This window comes from Helianthus annuus, chromosome 1, assembly GCF_002127325.2.
Source record: "Helianthus annuus cultivar XRQ/B chromosome 1, HanXRQr2.0-SUNRISE, whole genome shotgun sequence".
Taxonomy (NCBI): domain Eukaryota; kingdom Viridiplantae; phylum Streptophyta; class Magnoliopsida; order Asterales; family Asteraceae; genus Helianthus; species Helianthus annuus.
The window spans coordinates 7,171,221-7,194,785 of record NC_035433.2 but is presented as its reverse complement, the minus strand read 5'-3'; the positions used below and the strand labels follow the sequence as shown (position 1 = coordinate 7,194,785).

At 39.4% G+C, this 23,565-nt stretch overlaps 3 protein-coding genes across 10 annotated transcripts in view; 1 reads left to right on the top strand and 2 right to left on the bottom strand.

The window, feature by feature from the left end:
• Positions 1-460: 460 nt before the first annotated feature.
• Positions 461-1,808, bottom strand: LOC110930488. The gene is made up of 4 exons (XM_022173827.1): positions 1,248-1,808; positions 961-1,154; positions 654-851; positions 461-587 (listed from the first exon to the last, which is right to left on the bottom strand). Exons 1-4 carry the CDS (start codon positions 1,806-1,808, stop codon positions 461-463), a joined length of 1,080 nt encoding a protein of 359 aa, XP_022029519.1.
• Positions 1,809-7,142: 5,334 nt separating this feature from the next.
• On the top strand, positions 7,143-10,668 carry LOC110943791 (probable feruloyl esterase A). Of its 8 annotated transcripts, none has more exons than XR_004868605.1 (7): positions 7,143-7,425; positions 7,588-8,431; positions 8,559-8,586; positions 9,176-9,337; positions 9,411-9,865; positions 9,997-10,061; positions 10,263-10,668. XR_004868605.1 is itself a non-coding variant. In XM_022185527.2 (3 exons), exons 1-3 carry the CDS (start codon positions 9,215-9,217, stop codon positions 9,909-9,911), a joined length of 549 nt encoding a protein of 182 aa, XP_022041219.2. In that variant the 5' UTR covers positions 8,593-9,214; the 3' UTR covers positions 9,912-9,990. The 8 variants fall into 8 exon arrangements, 1 of the variants encoding a protein (XP_022041219.2); XR_004868606.1 differs by having other exon boundaries at positions 7,145-7,425; positions 7,984-8,431; positions 9,225-9,337; positions 9,411-9,605; XR_004868604.1 differs by having other exon boundaries at positions 7,145-7,425; positions 7,971-8,431.
• A 4,399-nt stretch (positions 10,669-15,067) lies between these two features.
• LOC110930564 overlaps positions 15,068-23,565 on the bottom strand; it is a 45,002-nt gene continuing 36,504 nt past the window's right edge. Inside the window, exon 2 of the mRNA XM_022173919.1 lies at positions 15,068-15,084. Within this exon, the coding sequence (XP_022029611.1) occupies positions 15,068-15,084 (17 nt within the window). The remainder of the gene's footprint in view (positions 15,085-23,565) is intronic.

Sequence of the window (23,565 nt, the reverse complement as noted above, 5' to 3'; positions counted from 1 at the left end):
AACCATACATAAAGGTAGAACCTAAGATTGTCTTGAACAAACCAAACATAAAGGTACAAACCAAACATTGTCTTGAACGAACTTGACAAACAAACAAACATAGTCCAAACTTACAAACTATCCATCACTCATCAAGATTGTAAACTGGTGCACCTTGAGTGGCAGTGTGTGATTCCTGTGAAGCAATGGATTGTTCAGCCCCTTGTCCTTTGCAGCTCCTGACATTGTGACCCATATTCCCACATTTACCACACTTGATGCTACTACCCTTTCTGGTCATTTTACCTCCTTTGTCGAACTCCTGCTCAAGCTCTTTTTCACCATATGCCTTCTTTCTTTTCTTCTTTGGCCTTCCAACTTGTGTATGATGCTTTGGTGGGATGAGTGTTGTTGGACACTCTGAAGGAGTCCACATCTCCGGCCCGTTGATTGGCTCTATGACATTGTAATAAACTTTCTTCTATGTTGACAGCCAATACACTTCATCCACCCACTCTTCTGGTATGTCAACATCAATGCTATTCCTTGACATATCCCATATGGATGCAACTGCATGTTTGCAAGGCATCCCTGTCAAATCCCACTTCCTGCATGCACAAGTTTTATTTTTAACATTCACAACACACTGTGATCTCGGACCTGTGACTTGATACTTTTCCGAATCAACCATTAAAACAGACATTTCAGCAGCCTGTTTCTTGATCTCATCGAAGACCTCAGTGGCATGAGGAGTGAGTGGCCCCATACACTTTGCTTGTATTTTTTTGACTTTCACTATTCTCTTGGTCATGTACTCCCGAATGAATTCTAGGCATGTGATAATCGGCTTGTCCCTTGCTCCTACGATTTGTCTGTTAAAAACCTCACATATGTTGTTCAGCAACATATCACAATTTAGCTCTTCCAGAAAAATATGCTCTTGACCAAGCGGTGAATGGGATCTCATTCAGCCAGTCATACATAGCTCGTTCTGTTGTCTTAATTTCTTCCATAGCTTTGTTAAAGGATGGAATAGATGTCTTCCTTCCAGCTGACCAAAGCAAATTCTTGTAAAGATCTCTACGCCACTTGGATTTCATGTTCTCATGAATGTGTCTCAAACAAAATATGTGCTCAGCATTAGGAAAAACAGCTAGCATAGCAGGAATCAGACCCTGTGATACAAAATGCAATTAATGACAATATTTTGCTACAAAAGTTTTTTGCAAGGTTTTAGTTAAGACAATATGACCTTAACAACTTATTACCTTTTGTCTGTCATTGATGAAGGTGAAACAAGAGTTAACCGTACACCCTAGGTCATCTCTCAACAGTTGCAAAAACCATTTCCAGGTTTGTGTTGTTTCTGCCTCAACAAGGGCATAACAAACTGGATATATGCTATTGTTCGCATCAATACCAACAACACTCAAGATCTGTCCAGGAAATGGACCTTTTATGAAACAACCATCCACACCCAGCAATGGTCTTCCAATCATCTTAAATCCTCTCATCATAGAGGCAAAACAAAAATAAACCCTCCGAAACTGCCTTGTAGGACTAGCTGAGTTCCCACATGGCTCCACATCAATTTTAATTGTACTACCTGGGTTGGCTTTTAGAAGTTCATCACAGTATGACCTTAGCAGACCATACTGTACTTGGTAATCACCATAGATCTTCGTAGTTGCTATCCTTTTGGCTCTGAAGACCTTATGTAGTGATATTTCAAGTTGATGCTTCCGAAGCAGTTGACTTTGGATTGCTTGAATTGGCATGTCTGGATTGCTTTCAATCATAGGTTGGATCTCTCTGGCAATCGAACTCATTGTATACAAAGAAACAGCCCTTGTTGTCAAACAATTGTGTTGATTATGAATGGTCTTCACACACCACTTATCCTTGTCTGTGTTCCTTGAGATGTGAACTGTCCAAGGACATATGGGCTTGGTATGCCTTTTAAGGTGCTTGTATTTTTGCCCTACTTTGGTGCATTTACTATTTTGCCCCTCTTCTCCCTTTCTTTTTACAGGACCAAGTAGTGGTGGATTGCTTCCAAAACATACTACCCTATACCTTAACAATTCATTTTTTTAGAATAAACACATCCCTCCTTTCCTTAAGAGCATAATCTTTCACCATCTGATTCATCTTTTTCTTGTCATCAATAAGCTGACCAATATAGAATGGCAGATCATTTGGACCTTTTGAAGTACTCTTGTTTCTCCTCCTTATCTTCCTTGCAACCTTATCTCTAAGGGTTGAATTTTCATCCGATCCACTTTCAAAATCCTCTAGGTCTACAGGCACATGACCTTCTTCGCTTCTGTCATCATCATGATCCCCATCACTTGAACCATCTAGCTCTTCCCTAGTAAAATCAACATTAGCCCTGAACCTCTGCATATCCACCTCTATTTCATAAACCAAATTATTTTCCTCAACATACTTATAATCAGGATCACTTCCTTCACTCTCTTCTTCATCTTCATTCATACTTTGATTCTGATTATTTATTGTAAATGATGCTGGAACAATTGCTTTACATGCCCCTACAGGACCTTCACTTGTATTTTCCAATATTGTTGACATCCCGTGTTCAACATACATGTCTATCATGTTGGCTCCTTGACGCACATTAGCAAAACCCCTACTAAGTCAACATCACATTTTAATGTCCTAAGACCAAAATCCAACGAACAATACGGTTCCTTGTAATGAATGCAAAAAAACAAACCATCATTGTATCCTAATTTCTTAATCATCTCCTCTAAAACATCAATATTCAACACTCTACAATCTACATGATCAATGTAGTTCATATTCCCACCAAGGTATCTCCTATTTGGGTTTTCTACAAAACTACCTCCACGGTGAATTTTAATGGTAAATTGAGATGGGGTTTCTCTTGTAAACACAAATCAACAACAAATTAACACAGAAAAAAGTTAAACTTTTACCTAATTCAGACCCCTTTGTGCTTGCATGTCACTTACGGTACATTTCACCCGGTTCGAAATACTGATCTTCAGCTCGTATCTTCCACAATCGAAGATCCATGCTCCTAACAGACTTCTAATCTGCTGTAATTGTTGAAGAATGCCTGATCGCCGGTGCAGAGCTCTTCAATTTCGATTTAGGTTTACTTCAGGGTTTCAAAGTGATGAATTGGTGATTAAATGAGGTTGCAGGTCAACACTAAAGCGAAATTACCTAATTACCCTTTGACCATTAACAGAAGTCGCTAACATCTAACGGAAAGATGGTCCAGGGGGTAAAAGTGCGACATAAGGCTGAACAGTGGGGGTTAAAATTGCAATTATTTCCTTAGGGGGTAGACATGCCAATGACCCCTAACCTCAGGGGGTAAAATTACAGTTTACTCAAAACTAAACTATAAAGCTAAACCCCAAAAAAACTTTAAAAAATCTTAAGAAATCTAAAAACACACAATTTTTTTTTTTATTTTTTTTAATATTTCTAATAAAAATCGCTAGTTTTAGTTTTCAAAAAAAAAATAATTTTGTTTATTGACGAAAAGTAGCGATTTTTATTAAAAAAATTGTGTGTTTTTTAGATTTTTTTAGGTATTTTTGGTTGTGTTCACATTGGTTCTCGCAATAAAGGGTGGTTCCTAACGGATCCTTCTCCTATATATGTATAGGGAGCCGCTAGAATGAGAACCACCTCGAGTTGTAAGAACCGCGAGAACTACACCCCACGGAGCGCCGTTCGCCATGATTTTTTTTTACAAGTAGATGTTTATATTATAAACACAGCCGTAAAAAATCATGGCGAACGGCGCTCCGTGGGGTGTAGTTTTTTACACCACAAGTTTGGTGAAAAAAAAAAAGAAAAAAGAAAAAAAATTAAAAAACACCAAACTTGTGGTGTAAAAAACTACACCCCACGGAGCGCCGTTCGCCATGATTTTTTACGGCTGTGTTTATAATACACACATCTACTTGTAAAAAAAAAATCATGGCGAACGGCGCTCCGTGGGGTGTAGTTCTCGCGGTTCTTACAACTCGGGGTGGTTCTCATTCTAGCAGCCCCCTGTATGTATATATATATATGTATATATATAGGACAATTATATAAAGAAATCACATATTAATTAAGAAAACTAAGAAACCCAAATGAAAAGACCTTGTTTTGTTAAGTGTCTACTAACTTAGAATTGTCAAATTGTCATCTTTGATTGTCAGAAACCATCAAAACTTATTTGTTGAGATCAAGAAGATGGGTTTTGAAGAATTGTGACTAACACCCTATCTTGAGAACTTGTGACTTCTAGTGTTTAAAAAGTAGAAACATCACAAATGATGTTTATTAATTACTAAAATTTAATAATCATGAACCCAAGCCAAACATAAGTACATTCTTAGTAATTTTGATCAAATTTGACAAACAATAGAGTTTTAAGCAAAAGAGTGTTTTACCTACCAATTACTGACTAGAACTAACAGGTACCATCCGAATAAGTTCGTTTGAAATTGAGGTTTAAAAGGCTAAAATGCTGACATTTAGAAAGAAAAATAAGGTGTTCTAAGCTATTTTTAGACTCAAAATACCAAAGTAGTGTATTGATAATCTTAGTTGATCAAGAGTTTTTCCAGAAGATTATATACAGCCATATAGATGTGTATGAAGTGTTAAAAATGGGATTAGAAGTAATCAAAGTAAGTCCATATACAAGTTTTCTTTTACTTTTTTAATAGCATTATTCTTATTAGTTCCTCTAATGACTTGGTATGTCGTCTTATCACTTATTTGAGTTTTGAGTTTTCCATGAGTGACTTGTGACCTCTCAACTACTTTTTAGGTATTATGGCTTCTCGTAATAAATAATGGATGTTTCTATCTTAAACACAATACGTTTGAGATATTTTGGATCGTGAAGGTACGCCTAACTGCAAGTCGCAACTACTGTTGTTGATAGTAACTCAACGTTGGTCTTAAGGGGCCCCAAGTTGAGGAGCCCTCATAATAACGAAGTTGTGTTGGTTCTCTACAATATTTAGTATTCACTAGACTAACCATCTCGTATGTAGTTTCACAAGTTTGTTTATATAGGCATTATCCACACTTTAACGCCCTCAAGTGTATTCTTTGTTGCATTAGAAACATTTTATATCACATGCTACAACTATATGCATCATCTACATATCATCTCATAGTATATTTATGATGCTACTAAGGGTGGATGTCCGGATACTCGTAGATCAACTTCTAGTTATTGTGTGTTTTCGGGTCATAACTTATTATCTTGGTCTTCCATGCGTCAGGTTATTGTCTCACGCTTTGGTGTTGATATTGAACATCATGGAGTTGGTAATGATGCTTCTGACTTATATTGGATACACAATATACTTCTTGAGCTTTATTATCATTTACTTTATGCCTCCATTGAGTCAGCGTTAGTATCAGTTTATATGTCTACTAACCATGTCAACATCAACACACCAACATATATGTTGTTACCCCCCCCCCCCCCCCCCTTAATAAATATTGTACAATGTAATGTAGGTTTAACTCAGTTAAAATAAGGCCATTTTGTCTTTATAGATAGTCATGTATGTTATATTACGAGACAAAGAGAAATGTATAAACATACATTTATCAAAAAAGTTATTTATATCATGGAGGAAGAGACAAATTGTTTGTTTGACATGCTTATTTATAACTTAAAAGAAGTACAATGTGTATTAGAAAAAAAAACTAGCAATTTGAGTGACATATAAAAAAAACTAGATACAAAAAACACATAAGAAAACCACCGTTGTAGTACTACAAAACGATACTTCAAAGAATGTGGTACCACATGGACTAAACGGATGACATAACAATACGACACCAAATAACAAAATAGGAATTTGCAAATAGAAGAATAAAAACACATGAAAGACCAAAACAAAGATATAATTTCTACGATAGCCTATGGCATCATAATCAATCAAATTTGTAGTGCCATTTGGTGAAGGTCAAGAGCTTGAGTGATGAGTCAACACCTAGTAGTCTTTCCGATATATGGATGATATTATATATCCCCCTAAAAATTAAATAATACCACATTGTATCTAATTTACCAAGAAAACAATTAAAAAAAGAATAAAAGGTGAGTCAAAGTTATATCTACACATATATGAAACAAACGTATAGAGTACGATATTACATTGTTCCATCTTTTTGGTTCTTCGTTTGTTGTTCCTTTTGTCTTTGTTACTTTGGATTTAGCACTTTGGTCGAGTTGAAAACGGTTGGTGTTGAGAACCAAGACATTGGGGTATGATGGTGTAGGGAGGGAGGGCCAATGAGTTGTTTTGGTACCTTCGAATTTGTAGATTAATTACATGTTTTTAATGTATTATATAATAAGAATGTGTGTTTGATATTTGTGAACATAAGTATATGTTTTGTAGTTAAATAACAATATTAATGTAATCAAATGGATCCCAAAAACCAATAAAATACCTTCAAACATGAAAAACACCACCTACTTTTCACAATCTCCCACTTTTCTTTGTCTATTTTCTTTATTTATTCACAATCTCCCACTTTTCTTTCTCTATTTTCTCCTTCCTAGCTAGGCTTCTCTTATAAGTCTTTTTTTTTTTTCTAATCACAAATTTGTATCACTGACGGACCATTAGAATAATATCATCATGTCATTAGCGAAAAGTGGGCAATAACGCCTATACACCAATTCAGAAGAAAACCCAATAAATCTGAGAAAACTCTCTTGTGGGAATCGAACCCAGGACCTAATGGTCTCTAAAGTTTATCACACTCCTAAGATGCCACTAGACTATAATGCCATGAGCTAACACACATTTTATATAACTTATTTAACTGCATTTGTTATAAACTAGTAGGATTCTCTTAGATATTAACAAAAACAAGCTAAATGAATGAATACAAAAAAAACGTGGAGTGTTAAAAACTTGCATAAAAAATGTAACCGCCATAGAGTCACTTAGTGTATCATAAGGCTAGGGTACTAAAATTAGTAAAAGCATCATAATGTAGGACAAGCATAATTTGTTTGTCACACTCACAAAATTATATATATATATGGAACCCATTAAGTGTAACCAACTCTTAAATCAATCTTCACCATTGGATTTGGCTGAGATTAAATCTCAGCCACTTAAACTCCAAAAAATAACTCCTGTGGTGGCAGTTCAGTGCAGTTGTGTACGTTCCCATGGTTTGCGGCCCATCTTCTCCATTTGGCACGGTTGCTATGAAAGTGGGACGTGGGTAGAATGCAGTTGCCCAGTGGTCTTATATAATATAGAGACCCTTGCATCCAAATATTCTCCTCCATACATCTTTCCTTTTGTAGCAGATATGATATATGCACAGAATTAAACACACCGATGGTACCGCGTTCTTCGATTGCGATCTCAAACCTACATTCAAGCTTTCTTCATTCAAGATCTGGTAAGCATCTAGATTTTAGTTAGGGTTTCTTATGATTATATTTTTTGTTGTTTGAAATCGGATAAAATTGGGTAAAATTAATGATATCTATTATAATTTGTTCAAAGTCGATACCTAAATTTCCCACTGTTGCTAATTCTGCATCCCAATTTCTCTCGCCAGCTTCACATACCTTTTCTTCTTCAACACTCGAGTTTCGTGGTCGGTGGTCAATTGGTGTGTAATTTTGTTTGTGGTCTTATCCCGTTGTTTAGCGGATATGTAGCTTCGAATCTGAGTGATACTCTCAGAAACTTGCTAAGCATGAGTTATGGTAGCACAAAGTGGCAAGTCTCTTTCAGACAGATATATATTATTATGCTTCTTGAAATTAGTTCATGATTTCATGCTTTTATGGAACTATAATCCTGATTTCATGTTGATGATAATATTGAAATAATAGGGTGGAATTATATATATGTATCTACTGATCATGATTAGAGATTTATGCTTGTCTTTTTGTCTTTTGGTGTTAATTAATTGTTCAATGTACTAACTATAATTAGTTTTTTTGGTTAGGATGATGAAGAAGAATCTTTGGGAACTAAAAGAACAGGCGCTTCTCGAAATGCTACAGGCTCTAAGAGAAGCCGAGCTGCAAACAAATGCTAAAAGTCAAGAAAGTCTTGAATTGTGAAGTCGATAATTTCCACATTAGATATACCCAGATGGGTTTTTGGTGAAATCGATCAAAAAGAGAATCTTGGTTTCGTCAATTCAGTCTTCACTTTCACCGTTGAAACCACTCAAAACTGAAACGATGAGATGAAGCAACCACCGACACCACAAGAACCAGAGACGAAGTATCATGATCCTCCTCTTTGTTCAAAATCTCCAATATTTTATCCGAAAATCATAACAATCAAAAAATCCCCTGATCACTCTCAAGATAACAAATGTTATTCCATGCTAATAATGGTTTTGAGGTAGGTGGTTGTTCAATGAAGCACCCGAAACCTCACATAAGGTTAGATTTGATTTTTTATACTTCATTTTATTTTTCCCTAATTAATGAAGCATACACAAAAGAGTTAGATTTGTTCATGGTATTCTAATTTTGAGATATGAAGAATTAATAAAGTTCTTCCTTGCAGGTTTGATAATTAGAAGCTTGAGTATCAGGTTTGCCACATCCATAACTTCTGCTCTTACTTCATGGTCAACCTAATTTGACCATAGTTAATGACTATTGATGATTTGGATTGTAATTATAGTATTTTTCTTTTCATGAACAATTATTTAGGATATGTGATTATAGTCTTTTTTTTAAATGAACATTGATTTGGGATATGGATATTGTTAACCGTAAGAGTCTGTTGCAATAATTAAATTGTTAGCTATAACAGATTGTTTTCTTTAATTTGTAAGAACGCACAAATGATTCATTTATGGTTGGGTTCATGGGATGCATCTATTCTTCTCACATGAACCTTGCATCACTTATGCCAGGGAAGTTGGTGGTGCGTTGTCACATATCCAGACCTGGCAAACGGGTTGGGTCAGGTCGGGTCGGGTCATGGGTCAAAACGGGTTCAGGTCAAAAGGGGTTCGGGTCAAAATGGGTTCGGGTCAAAACAGATTCTGGTCAAAATGGGTCAATTAAAAAGGGGTTGTTTTGGTTGCACAAACGGGAAGGTGTATGTGGCATAATTTTGCGTATCGTGTTTGCACCTGTGATATTGTTATCTAATCTTTGGTTCCATTATTTCAGGTGCATCATGGATTTTTTATTGCTTACAATAATACAATTATGCGTTCAGGAATTCTTGATGGTGTCAGTAGAGCAAAAGAGGCATATGGAGATCTCAAAATTATGGTGACTGGGCATTCAATGGGAGGTGCTATGGCGGCTTTTTGTGGATTGGATCTTGCGGTAACTATGATAATTCCATCTCTTAATATTTATATTTTGGATCAATATTAACCAATTGTTTACCTTTTTACAGCTTATTTATCGATCAAAGAACATCCAATTTACGACATTTGGCATGCCAAGAATCGGCAATGCTGCTTTTGCATCGTATTATAGCCAAGCTGTACCAAATACGTTTAGAGTGACACATGGACACGACCTCGTCCCGCATCTGCCTTCTTATTATCATCATTTCCCACAGAAGAAATATCATCACTTCCCAACAGAGGTAATCTTGCTTGACTTTTAGCATTTGTTTGTCCAAACGGTTCGCGTCGAAACGGTATGAAACTCGTCCGAACAGGCGCTTCTCGAATGCCTTCGGGCGGGTGGAGGTCGGGTTTCCGCGCATCTGGGAGAGCCAAGGGGCTGGTGGCAGTCGAGTAGTCGACCTTGGCCACAGCGCCTGGTGTCACAGTGGTTGGCACGTCGTTCCTTGCCGTTCAAAAAAGAGGCCAAGTTACTGATAGCCATAGCTTTGCTAAAAGGGTACCATTTGATTTCTTATACATTTTCACATCTCAATTTCCAATAGTCACACCTCTTTTTTATTCCTTTATATTTGAATAATTACATAAAAGATTATTAATCAACAGAAAACTTTTATTTTTCTTCTTCAGATGAGGTATAGAAAATAAGTGAAAAGATGAAGCTGCTACAATCCAGTGTTCTAGGTTGTGACAAGGTGAGCTGACTTGCTTATGTCTTTGTTATGTATATATTTATTTAAAAATTAAAATAGAGAAATCAATATTAAATATTAATTAGAGTGATAATAATATTTGAGCTGATGCCATACCTATGTTAGATTTAAATTCTGTTCAAATCAAGTATTCTTTATTTAGAAGAAAACATATTTTTAAATAGGAAAGCTGGTGAATGACAGGTACAAAGGAATTCTTCACAATGATCATGTACTTGCAATCAAAAGAACTCGACGGGGATCGTTAGAGGGTGCACAAGAATTTAAAAACGATATAAAAATTAATGTCGAGAATCCCTTCAATTCACAGCCTGACTCACATGAAAAACTAGAAGAAACCAAGTTGTCAAAATCATCCACAAGACGACCAGCATTTTTGTATAGGTTGAAGGTGACATTCAGGTCCTTGTCCCATTAGTTGCAGGAAAAAAGTGTAATGAGAGAATACAAGGCAAGTGACTCATTCATACCCACAATTAACATTTTGTAGATCTTGATATTGGAATAGTGTACTTGTATGTTCTAGGGTGTAACATTATTCTCTTATCTTCCAATTTAATGAATACAAATAATAGTCATTCTTTTGTAATAATCTATGAAGAAGATTATCGACACAAATAATCTATGATGAAGATTATCAACACAAAGATAGCATGGTATCATTATATATATGTACAACCTCATGTGCAACAAGCTTTTAGTTTCTCTTCTGCATTAGAGGATCATCCCCTGCTTCTTTGTCCTGTGTTTATTATTGAAACACAAATTAATATGGTGAGAAATATGGGAATATTGTTAATAAGACGAGACCAACATGAGGTTTGGTATGCCTTTGAGGTTGATGTATAATATTAACTCATGGTGTTAAACCAACAATTTTATTATTACTTTTATTGTGTGTTAATATTATTTGTGTATTTTTAATAGAATTATTACTTTGCATTTGTTTGAATAATCTATCCCGACCTGTTTGACTTGGTTTGTAAAGTGCTATTTTGAATTTAATAGTCAAAATATGGGTGGTTTCGAAAGGAATAACAAAGAAATTATATTAGCATCTGGTCTTGGGGTGTTGCACCAAATCGCTTAATGGCTTTAACTTCTCATTAACATATATATGTGTGTGTCTGTCATGATGACTTTAAAATACCCGTCCACCAGACGGGTCATGGTTGGTCAAAATGGGTAATGGTCAGGGTGGGTCGTTTAAAAAATGATCATTTTGGTTTGTGTAAGAACGGGTTTGTCGAAATGGTCTGTTTAAAAATATTATCAAATAACTAAATAATAATTACAACTATGTTTATTATATGGAAACAAGCGACAGTGGTTGGGTTGAATGGCAGGTTGAAACGGTCGGGTTACACACTGGTATACTAGACCAAACATTTTGTTTCTTTATATAAATTTAAAAACTAAAATATTTTTAAACATACTGTTATTTAACTCTGTAGTTTGGGACTCATGTCTTTCGCTCCTCCAACAAGTGTATGTCTCTGCGCAAACTCAGATGTACGGGAATGGACTATATCTAATTTAATTTTATGTACGCTTAATATAGATTAGCTTTGTTGTTCATGTTAGGGATGAGCTCGGTATCGTCCCGGTACCGAAAGAACCGGTACCGAAAATCCCCAAAAGTGGGTACCGGTACCGAATATATCTGGTTCGGTACGGTTTGGTACCGGTACCGTACCGGTATTTGAGGGTAAAAACTGGTAAATACCGGTACCGAACCGGTACCAAAAATGCTAAAGGTCGGTACCGAATCGGTACCGAAAAAGTACCCGGTTCGGTAAATTCGGTACCAGTATCGGGAACGATTTGCTCATCCCTAATTCATGTTGTTACTATAATACATCAACGTAACCCGTCCACCGGACGGGTATTAAACTAGTTCCCAAATGGTTCATGCTAACAAGAGATGCATATGCTCGGTTATTAAATTGTTCCTTGTATACACTATGGCCTAAGAATCAGTTATGTTTTTAGGAAAAACTTGATTACACCCCAATAGGTGACTAAAAAACCAATCCGGATAACCGTTTCTCTTTGTCTCCCACTCCAAGTCGCCCCTCTCACAAACTTAAAACCGTCCTGGAAACACACTCTTTCTTCTCAAACCTTCACTCACATAGACCTACTGATCTCATTTTTCCACAATAACGAGTCTCTCACCTCTTTTCTCCACATCATAACCTCTTTCCTTAAAAACACCAAAGCATACCCTTATTTGGGCATGCTATGAGAGGTAAAGTATAGTAAATGCAAGGTAGTTTTTGGAATTGAATTCCCTCCCATGTACAAAGAAAGGCATTTATAAGGTAAGACCCCTTATGGACCATTTAGTCACTAATGTTGTATATGATCTTCGCCATACGCCATACGCCACACTGCCAAACACAATGTTGATAGGCGTGACAATGGTCCTACGTTTTATCAAACGTGATCAAGTATTGACAGTAGGTCACACGTCAATAAATATTGTCCATCAGTATACTTAAAGTATTTAAAACAACTGCGTGGGTATTTAGTGCTCATTGGTCTATCTAATGCTACGTTGCTTGCAATGTTGATTCGATGTTACTTGGCCCGACGCTATGATGCTTCGGTCGATGGATTTGAGGGGTTACTATTCCTTAATCTAATGGTATTTTTCATGTAACTACCCACATATTTTTTTTTGAACGGCAAATTTGGATCACTGACGGACCACTGGAGTATCATCGTACCACCAGCAGAACCACCCGATCATATCCATCTCCACTAGGCAGTAATGTCTATACACCAATTCAGGAGGAAACCCAATAAATCTGAGAAAAACCCCCTTTGTGGGAATCGAACCCATGACCTAATGGTCATAAGTCTTATCCCACCACCAAGATACCATTAGGCTGTAATGCCATGGGTTAACTACCCACATATTATTAAGTATGATCCAAGTGTTAACAAGAGAGTGATTTAGGATTTCTAATGAACATAGAATTTGACGAAAAGCTGAATTAATAAAGTAATTGCATGTGAAATTTGGCACACTTGGTCACGTGTAGAGACAAAACTTACACGTGAGATTGGAACAATGTAATCAGGAAAATGTCTACTGCTACTCGACAAGTACTAATGCTACCTACATAATAAATAAAAGGTAAAAAGAATCCATAATTAATAACACTTTATAGATGTACGATTATATATTACATAGATTTCGTAATATCGTAAGATTCCTAATTTTGATATTATCCTCGTATTTTTATGTTTTCCAATGTTTAGGTTGATTTATACCAAGGTCACAATTTCAACATAAATCATGGTTGAATAGATTTATTTTAATTATATACTACTTACTTTTAGTGTGTGGTAAATACTTGTATATACGTGTAAAAGAAGTTAAAAGTTAGTTAAAATACGTTAAAATGTTTAATACCTTAAAATAGTTTTGTTTGAAGAAAATAAACTAGACACTTGTGTTTTACACGAATAACCTAAATAAAGTTTTGTATATTTTTATACTTATAATTATAATATGCGTATGATTTGTGAATGAGGTTAGTCCTACTCCTCTCAAGTTATTTGAGTAATTGGATTTACTTAAAGGCCAAAGAGGAGAACTACAATATAAATTGGTCCAAGTAGGGAGGTGTGGACTATACACTTGCCTGACAATTTTTAACACGGTTATGTTAACATGACATGGAGTTAAACAAGTTTGGGTTTGAGTTTACCAGATTTCGTGTCTTAAACTAGTATACCTGTTAATGACATGTTAAAATTCATGTCTAAACAGGCTAAACATTAATTAACTTGCTAATGATTTGTTTAAACATCTTTATATTGGTAATGTTTTTTAAAAATAAAATTATGCCATATGACTTGCTAGTTACCGCTTTATTTACCTTACGACTTACACCCTCATGTCCCTTATGTCCTAAACCAAACGTTTTACTTTTGGTTCACATCCTCAAATTCTCCAACACATTGAATAACTGTTACTAGTTGTGACGGCAAATCTTGAGTCAGGGCTTAGCTCCACCGACCTCGGGTTGATTTTAGCAACTTTTGTTTCGCTACATATATGGTATATCGTGTCCTTAAAGAGGTCATGTCATGTCATGTTAACCTGATTTTAAATAGCTTTGTGTTGGAAAAAATGACATGTTTTGTTATCGTGTCGTGTTTGTGTCTAGCCCCTTTGGTCATCGTATCGTGCCTGACCTATTATGCCAGCCCTAGGCTTGCCTAAGGCTATTGTAATTTCAAGAATCTAGAAACACTTGGTTTGAAGGGGTAACGCTCCATTGGCAGGGGTTCCAAGGGAGCTGTGCTTGGTGGGGGTTCGGGGGCAATTCCCCAAACAGGATCTTGGGGCAGCGTTCCAAGTGGGGGTCTCATCGAGTAATTATCTATGTTTATGCCCATAATAGTATGACTACACGTTGTTATGATGAGTCGAGCCCAGATATAAAGGAGTCACCTAGCCTTCTTCAAATCGTCAATTTTGATACTTCGTTTTTACAAAGAATTGTGCCTCTCGTTCTTTAAAATAACTTTTTATGTCTTATCCAATTAATGATTTCGTATATCCATAAAATACTTTAAGCTGAAAACAAGATTACGTGAATTAAAATGATATCCAAGTCATAGGAAATACGAAACTGTAACGCCCAAAATTTTTCTTTTAAATTATTTAAATAACAACGTACTTTTTCTAACGAAATTTGGGCATGACCTATTCGTAATAGGAGCGGTCCCCTGTTTTCACATTCAAAATATATGTTTAACACGACACTTTTAAAAGGACATATTATATACCATCAAACAACTATGACATACATACGAAATTCGTTAAGTTCAAAATACATAACAAGAACTAAGTTTTTAACTACTTGATTTAGACAAGTGACCAAAATATTAAGCGTTGTCTTCTTTACATAATTAGCGGAACATGAGGCGGGCCTTGTAGTGTGTTCGAACCGGGCGAAGCTTGAAAGCTAAACTTGAGATTTACCTACATAACCACAACAAAGCAAACTCATTAAAAACTAAATTTCTTTCTTTAAATTCAAGAATCTAACTTACGGATTTGTTACCATTATGACATCCGCAACTTGTAAACTACTACATACTTTCATTCTTGCTCACAGGTATGTTCCAAATGGAACTTTATACTATTCCTTCTAGTCTTACAATCTCATCCTTCGACCCGTTTATAAAAAGGGTCTACACATATACCATTTTCATACTCGATTCAATTGACACATCTGATGTTAAACACAACAATATAATAAATTCATGAATTGTACAAGTAGCGTGTGACAACTCGCATTTCAACCCTACTTTTGTGTAACGTTACGTGATTATGTGAACTCTATTTGAATAACATGTTATACGTGCCTTGTGTGAAATTGTGAATGTTTGTTTATATGCTTGCGTGACCCACTCGACTACACAAGCCCATTCGGGCCACACACATCCGACTCGAGACCATGGGGCAGCCCAAGGGAGGGTTCGGCCCATCCCCTAATCACATAAACTTTGAGATGTGGTAACTATCTCACATTTTTTTTACAAAACATCCTCACACACACAAACCCTAGAACACACGCTCTCTCTCTCTCTCGACTCGGAACCAAGGCAGCCGAACACCCCCTTTCCAACGAAGCTTTTGGGATTCGGATCATTCTTTTCTCATCTCGGTTAGTAGTATGTTTACCGATTACGTGTTTTATATGAATGCTTGTGTGATGATATTATTGTTAATCGGATCACATGATCGGTTAGGGTTTATACTAGTGACTCATATATTGTATGATATTATGAATGCATGATAACCGGATCGGAGGCTATTGTTATTGTTATTGTTTTTGTTGTAAAGTGGTCCGATTATATGCTTGTTAGCCAACTGTGATGATTTTGTTTTGCAAATATGAATTAGGTTGCATGATAGTTATAACTTGGTTAATCACATGAATCCGACCATATGTTCTGCATGTTGGTAAATGGTTGTTCTTGAATATGATATGAACATGTTTGAAGATGCTATGAAACTGTGAATGTTGTTGATTTGATCTGATTGTGAAACTGCCAAATCTGTTTGCTAACATTACGGAATTGATAAACTGGAATTATGGAAAGTTGTTACAATTTGCTTGTCTCGACCAGGGTTGCGAGTCGAGAACCCTTAGTCTCGACTCGAGACCACAACACTCGCACACAAATAGCACAACTCGAGACCAGCGTTTGCGAGTCCCGTTGCGACTCGAGACCGTGTAGTCTCGACTTGACCATGACCACTCGAGACCTCCTTGTTGCGACTCGAGACCTCGAAACCAGTACCACTCGAGACCGCTTAGTCTCGACTTGGGATCGTTAGTCTCGACTCGAGACCGTGAACACTTGCACATTATTATTGGACTTGCACTGTCACGAGCCCAATTGATTTGGGCCGGATACTTGGACTTGTTTACGTGACTGCTATTGGACTGCTATGAATACTTGTGTATGCCATGATTATGTTTGCCACAATACGTGTAGAACCTATGTGCTTTATTCGAATACGAACCTGACTTGTATGATAACCATGCTAGGACGTGGTTGATCACCCTATAGCTTACTCGAACTTTCTGTGTATCTGCCGAGCAAACCAAGGTGAGTTCACACAGCCAAGGCATGGGGTTCCTGGGTGGGAATGGGATTGGATGACTTCTTGTATATACTCAGATGATAGAACCTAACGATAAGATACGACTAGACTAGTAACACTTATTGAACTGGTCTTCGCACACCTGCCAAGGGTTGGCCGCGATATTATGACTGACTTCGCACACCTGCCTTAGGAAGGCCGCGAACTAAATTTACTAATCTTCGCACACCTGCCTGGGAGGCCGCGATACGCATAAACCTAGTCTAGAATACTTGGGGAAAAACATTCCCTAATATCTTCGCACACCTGCCTGGGAGGCCGCGATGGAAACTGATACGATATATGACATAACGAACGAACATACTACTACTCACACTATACTATTACTGAACTGTTAACTGTGAACTCGCTCAACTAGTTGTTGACTCTCTGCTGCATGCCTTGCAGGACCTTAGGTACTTATGGAGCTTGCACAAGGAGGAGCAGGTCGTTGTGGGCATGGAACGTGAATGCTTGCTAAACACTTATGACATTTCATACATTATTATTTATGTTGGGTTTTACTTACATGCTTCCGCTACTTAAACAAAGTTTGGTTTGAACATCAATCGTATTGAACTGGGTTTTATGAATTACTTTAACTACTATACACTATGTTTGATATGATTGATGGCTTGATCCTGGTCATGTCACGCCTTCAAGCGGTGGTACTCCGCGTGTGGATTTTGGGGGTGTGACAGATTGGTATCAGAGCCATTGGTAATAGAGAACTTGGTTTTAATATGGGAAAAAACGTTTTTATTAAAACCAGACTATAACCAGAACAGTGCTCTCAACGATCCACAACGACGCTTCGCTCCACGTGCAAGACTCAACATCCTAGGTAATATGGTTTATGTTTATTACCTGCTTGCTAGAATTTCGTAGAACTTTGCTCGTAGTATACCTAGATACACATGACCCCATTACATGAGAATACCTATGTGCTTACACTCTTCTGTCATCGCACTTTACGCGAACCTCTCTCTTACCGATGTTATCTTTGCTATGAAGATCATGTCTGGACGAATTAACATGACACAAGCCCAGTTGACGGCTCTCATTAACGAACAAGTTGCTGCGGCATTTGCAGCCGCACAAGCAGGAGGTATATCCTGTAGTCATAACTCACACTAGGATCTTTAGATCCTACACTCCTAAACCAACTCTTGTGTTTAACTTTGCCCTATTCGTACACAATAGGTCAACACGCACAACAACCTGTTTGCACTTTCAAGATCTTCATGGACTGTCGTCCAAGTACATTCAGTGGCACGGAAGGAGCAGTGGGACTACTCCATTGGTTTGAGAAGCTCGAGTCAGTGTTTGAGATGTGTGAATGCCCTGAGGCTCGCAGGGTCAAGTACGCCACCGGTACGTTGCAAGGGATCGCGCTAACCTGGTGGAACACGCAAGTTCAGATTTTAGGGTTGGCAGCTGCTAACGCCACACCTTGGAACAATTTTAAAGAACTGATCAAACGAGAATACTGCACGCGGGATGACATTCACAAGTTGGAGGACGAGTTTTATCATTTGAAAATGACGGGGTCAGAAATTGAAGCTTACACGAAACGGTCGAACGAACTGGCCATCTTGTGTCCAACCATGGTGGACCCTCCAATCAAGCGTATCGAATTGTACCTCAAGGGTCTAGCCTCAGAGATTCAGAGCCATGTTACATCGGCAAACCTCGACAACATCCAAGACATTTAGCGTCTTGCTCATCGCCTTACGGATCAGGCGGTGGAACAGAACAAGCTGCCCAAACGCATCAGTGCTACCACTACTGCTGTCACTACTTCTGCTACTCCCAGTGACAACAAGAGAAAATGGGAGGGGGATTCCAGCAAGGGATCAGTTTCTGTTCAGTCTCAAGCACAGCAGCGCAAGACTAATGACTGACTACCAGAGTCCGAATCAGCAATCATCAGGCAGTCAGGGGCAGAGTGGATATCGGGGAACTCACCCATGGTGTAGTAGGTGCAACAAACACCACAGTGGAAGATGTCGCAGGGAGCGTTGTCAAAGATGCCTCAAGATGGGTCATGAGGCCAAGGATTGTAGAAGTGCGCGACCAGCAAATCAGAACCAGCAACTCCCACCGCCAGCTCCACAGAACCAGCAGCAGCAGCCACAGCGTGGAAACCGGGGATGTTTCCAGTGTGGGGCTGAAGGCCACTACAAGCGTGATTGCCCTCAATTGAACCAGAACTAGAATCGCAACAACAACAATAACCAGGGCAACGGGAACAACAACAACGGGGGAAACAACAACAATGGCAACGAAGCTCGAGGTCGTGGTTTCGTGCTAGGTCAGGGTGATGCAAGGAATGATCCCAATGTGGTTATGGGTAAGTTTCTCCTCGACGATATTTATGTTACTGTTTTGTTTGATTCGGGTGCTGATACAAGCTATATATCGCTAAAAGTCAGTAAATTGTTAAAACGTGCACCAACACTCTTACCCACCAAACATGTAGTAGAATTAGCTAATGGTAAGAGTCTAGAAGCCACGCAAGTAGTCAAGGGTTGTAGTATTGTCTTAGCCGGTCAAGCTTTCTCGATTAACCTTATTCCCATAGTCTTGGGTAGTTTTGATATCGTTATTGGGATGGATTGGTTATCCCAACATCAGGCAGAAATCTTATGCAGCGAGAAGATCATTCGTATTCCACGTTCTGGTCAGGAACCTCTCGAAGTTCAAGGCGATAAGAGTGGTGCTGTGGTTGGCATCATCTCTTTCCTAAAGGCTCAGAAATGTTTGCGGAAGGGTCACACCGCTATTTTGGCACTCGTTACTGATACATCAGCGAAGGAAAAGAAGTTGGAGGATATTCCAGTAGTACGCGATTTTCCTCAGGTGTTTCCTGAAGATTTACCAGGTTTACCGCCTCATCGTCAGGTCGAATTTCAAATCGAGCTCGCTCCAGGAGCAACACCTATAGCTCGAGCACCGTATCGTTTAGCTCCAACTGAACTGGAAGAACTGTCAAAGCAGTTACAAGAGCTCTTGGAAAAGAGTTTTATTCGTCCAAGCTCTTCGCCTTGGGGAGCTCCAGTGTTATTCGTGAAAAAGAAGGACGGTACTTTCAGGATGTGCATCGACTACCGTGAACTCAACAAGGTGACGGTGAAGAACCGTTATCCTCTTCCGCGCATAGACGACTTATTCGACCAGTTGCAAGGGTCGTGCTACTACTCCAAGATAGATTTGAGGTCAGGTTACCATCAGCTGAGAGTCCGAGAGGAGGACGTCTCCAAGACAGCATTCAGAACTCGTTACGGTCACTACGAGTTTCTTGTCATGCCATTCGGGTTAACGAACGCGCCTGCCGTATTTATGGATCTAATGAACAGGGTGTGCAAACCCTATCTAGACAAGTTCGTCACCGTCTTCATCGACGACATTCTGATCTACTCCAAGAGTCAGGAGGAACACGAGCAACACTTACGTCTTATCATGGAACTCCTTCGAAAGGAACAGTTGTACGCCAAGTTTTCAAAATATGACTTCTGGCTTCGTGAAGTCCACTTCTTAGGCCATGTGGTGAACAGGGATGGGATTCATGTCGATCCATCCAAGGTAGATTCGATCAGGATCTGGCCTGCACCGCGTACACCAACGGAAATACGCCAATTCTTGGGTTTGGCGGGTTACTACAGACGGTTTATCAAAGACTTCTCCAAGATCGCACAGCCGCTTACACTACTGACACAGAAGGGTGTCACCTACCGTTGGGGCAACACTCAGGAAACTGCTTTTCAGCACTTAAAGGATAGACTTTGCAGTGCACCTATCCTCTCATTTCCAGAGGGCACGGACGACTTCGTGGTTTACTGTGATGCATCCATTCAGGGTCTTGGATGTGTATTAATGCAGCGCGACAAGGTCATTGCTTACGCTTTGCGCCAACTTAAGGTTCACGAACGGAACTACACGACACACGATTTAGAGCTGGGAGCTGTTGTTTTCGCGCTTAAGATATGGCGACACTACCTGTACGGTACCAAGTGCACAATTTACACCGATCACGGGAGTCTCGAGCATATCCTTAAGCAGAAGGATTTAAACATGCGTCAACGAAGATGGGTTAAACTTCTGAACGATTACGAATGCGCTATTAAGTACCATCCAGGCAAGGCCAATGTTGTGGCTGATGCCCTCAGTCGGAAAGATACTACACCTAGGCGTGTACGAGCCTTACAGCTCACCATTCAGTCTAGTCTTCCTGCATAGATACGAGATGCTCAGGTAGAAGCATTGAAACCAGAAAACGTCAAGGCTGAAGCCCTACGCGGCTCGAGGCAACGATTAGAACAGAAGGGAGACGGCGCCTACTACGTAACGGGGCGTATCTGGGTCCCACTATACGGCGGTTTACGAGAACTTGTGATGGATAAAGCACACAAGTCTCGCTACTCGATACATTCAGGTTCAGATAAAATGTACCACGACATCAGAACTACTTATTGGTGGCCTAGCATGAAGGCCCACATTGCCACTTATGTCGGCAAATGCTTAACCTGTGCAAGAGTCAAGGCAGAATATCAGAAACCAGCAGGCTTACTTCAGCAACCAAAGATACCACAGTGGAAATGGGAGGAAATTTCCATGGATTTTGTTACAGGCCTGCCTAGATCTCAGCGTGGTAACGATACTATTTGGGTGATCGTGGATCGACTCACCAAGTCTGCTCATTTCCTGGCAATCAAAGAAACGGACAAGTTTTCCACACTGGCAGACATATACTTGAAGGAAGTAGTCTCAAGGCACGGGGTGCCCACCTCTATCATTTCGGATCGCGATGCACGATTCACTTCAGAACTATGGCAAGCAATGCACAAAGCTTTTGGCTCACAACTAGACATGAGCACAGCATATCACCCTCAGACGGATGGACAATCTGAACGCACGATACAAACTCTAGAAGACATGCTTCGGGCATGTGTTATTGATTTCGGCAACGGCTGGGAGAAGCACCTCCCTTTGGTGGAGTTCTCATATAATAACAGTTATCACACCAGCATACAAGCCGCTCCATTCGAGGCATTGTACGGGCGTAAATGCCGGTCACCTCTCTGTTGGGCAGAGGTGGGGGATAGTCAGATCACGGGTCCGGAGATTGTAGTGGACGCCACAGAAAAGATTGCACAAATACGACAACGCATGGCGGCAGCACGCGACCGTCAGAAACCATACGCGAATAAGCGTAGGAAGCCTTTGGAATTTCAGGTCGGGGACCGGGTTTTACTTAAAGTCTCACCCTGGAAGGGTGTGGTACGTTTTGGCAAACGGGGCAAACTAAATCCGCGGTACGTCGGACCATTTGAAATCATTGAGAAGATTGGCAAAGTGGCCTACAAGCTAAACCTACCAGCTGAACTCGGGGCAGTTCACAACGTATTCCATGTGTCGAATCTGAAGAAATGCTTGTCAGATGAGACCCTCGTAATTCCTTTGAAAGAACTCACTATCGACGAACAGCTGCACTTTGTCGAGGAACCAGTTGAAATCACGGACCGGGATGTTAAGGTCCTCAAACACAAGAGAATCCCTCTTGTCCGAGTTCGTTGGAACTCCAAACGTGGCCCAGAGTACACCTGGGAACGCGAAGACCAGATGACAGAAAAGTATCCCCAGTTATTCGGAACCAATGCAACCACTACTGAGGCTGAAGCTACTACTGCGGAATTTCGGGACGAAATTCCAGATCAACGGGGGGAGGATGTGACACCCCAGGAAAACCAGTGAACGATACAACTTACCTAGCTTCCTCAGTGAGTACGTACCAAATTTCGGGACGAAATTTCTTCTAAGTTGGGGATAATGTGACAACTCGCATTTCAACCCTACTTTTGTGTAACGTTACGTGATTATGTGAACTCTATTTGAATAACATGTTATACGTGCCTTGTGTGAAATTGTGAATGTTTGTTGATTTGATCTGATTGTGAAACTGCCAAATCTGTTTGCTAACATTACGGAATTGATAAACTGGAATTATGGAAAGTTGCTACAATTTGCTTATCTCGACCAGGGTTGCGAGTCGAGAACCCTTAGTCTCGACTCGAGACCACAACACTAGCACACAAACAGCACAACTCGAGACCAGCGTTTGCGAGTCCCGTTGCGACTCGAGACCGTGTAGTCTCGACTTGACCATGACCACTCGAGACCTCCTTGTTGCGACTCGAGACCTCGAAACAAGTACCACTCGAGACCGCTTAGTCTCGACTCGGGATCGTTAGTCTCGACTCGAGACCGTGAACACTTGCACATTATTATTGGACTTGCACTGTCACGAGCCCAATTGATTTGGGCCGGATACTTGGACTTGTTTACGTGACTGCTATTGGACTGCTATGAATACTTGTGTATGCCATGATTATGTTTGCCACAATACGTGTAGAACCTATGTGCTTTATTCGAATACGAACCTGACTTGTATGATAACCATGCTAGGACGTGGTTGATCACCCTATAGCTTACTCGAACTTTCTGTGTATCTGCCGAGCAAACCAAGGTGAGTTCACACAGCCAAGGCATGGGGTTCCCGGGTGGGAATGGGATTGGATGACTTATTGTATATACTCAAATGATAGAACCTAACGATAAGATACGACTAGACTAGTAACACTTATTGAACTGGTCTTCGCACACCTGCCAAGGGTTGGCCGCGATATTATGACTGACTTCGCACACCTGCCTTAGGAAGGCCGCGAACTAAATTTACTAATCTTCGCACACCTGCCTGGGAGGCCGCGATACGCATAAACCTAGTCTAGAATACTTGGGGAAAAACAT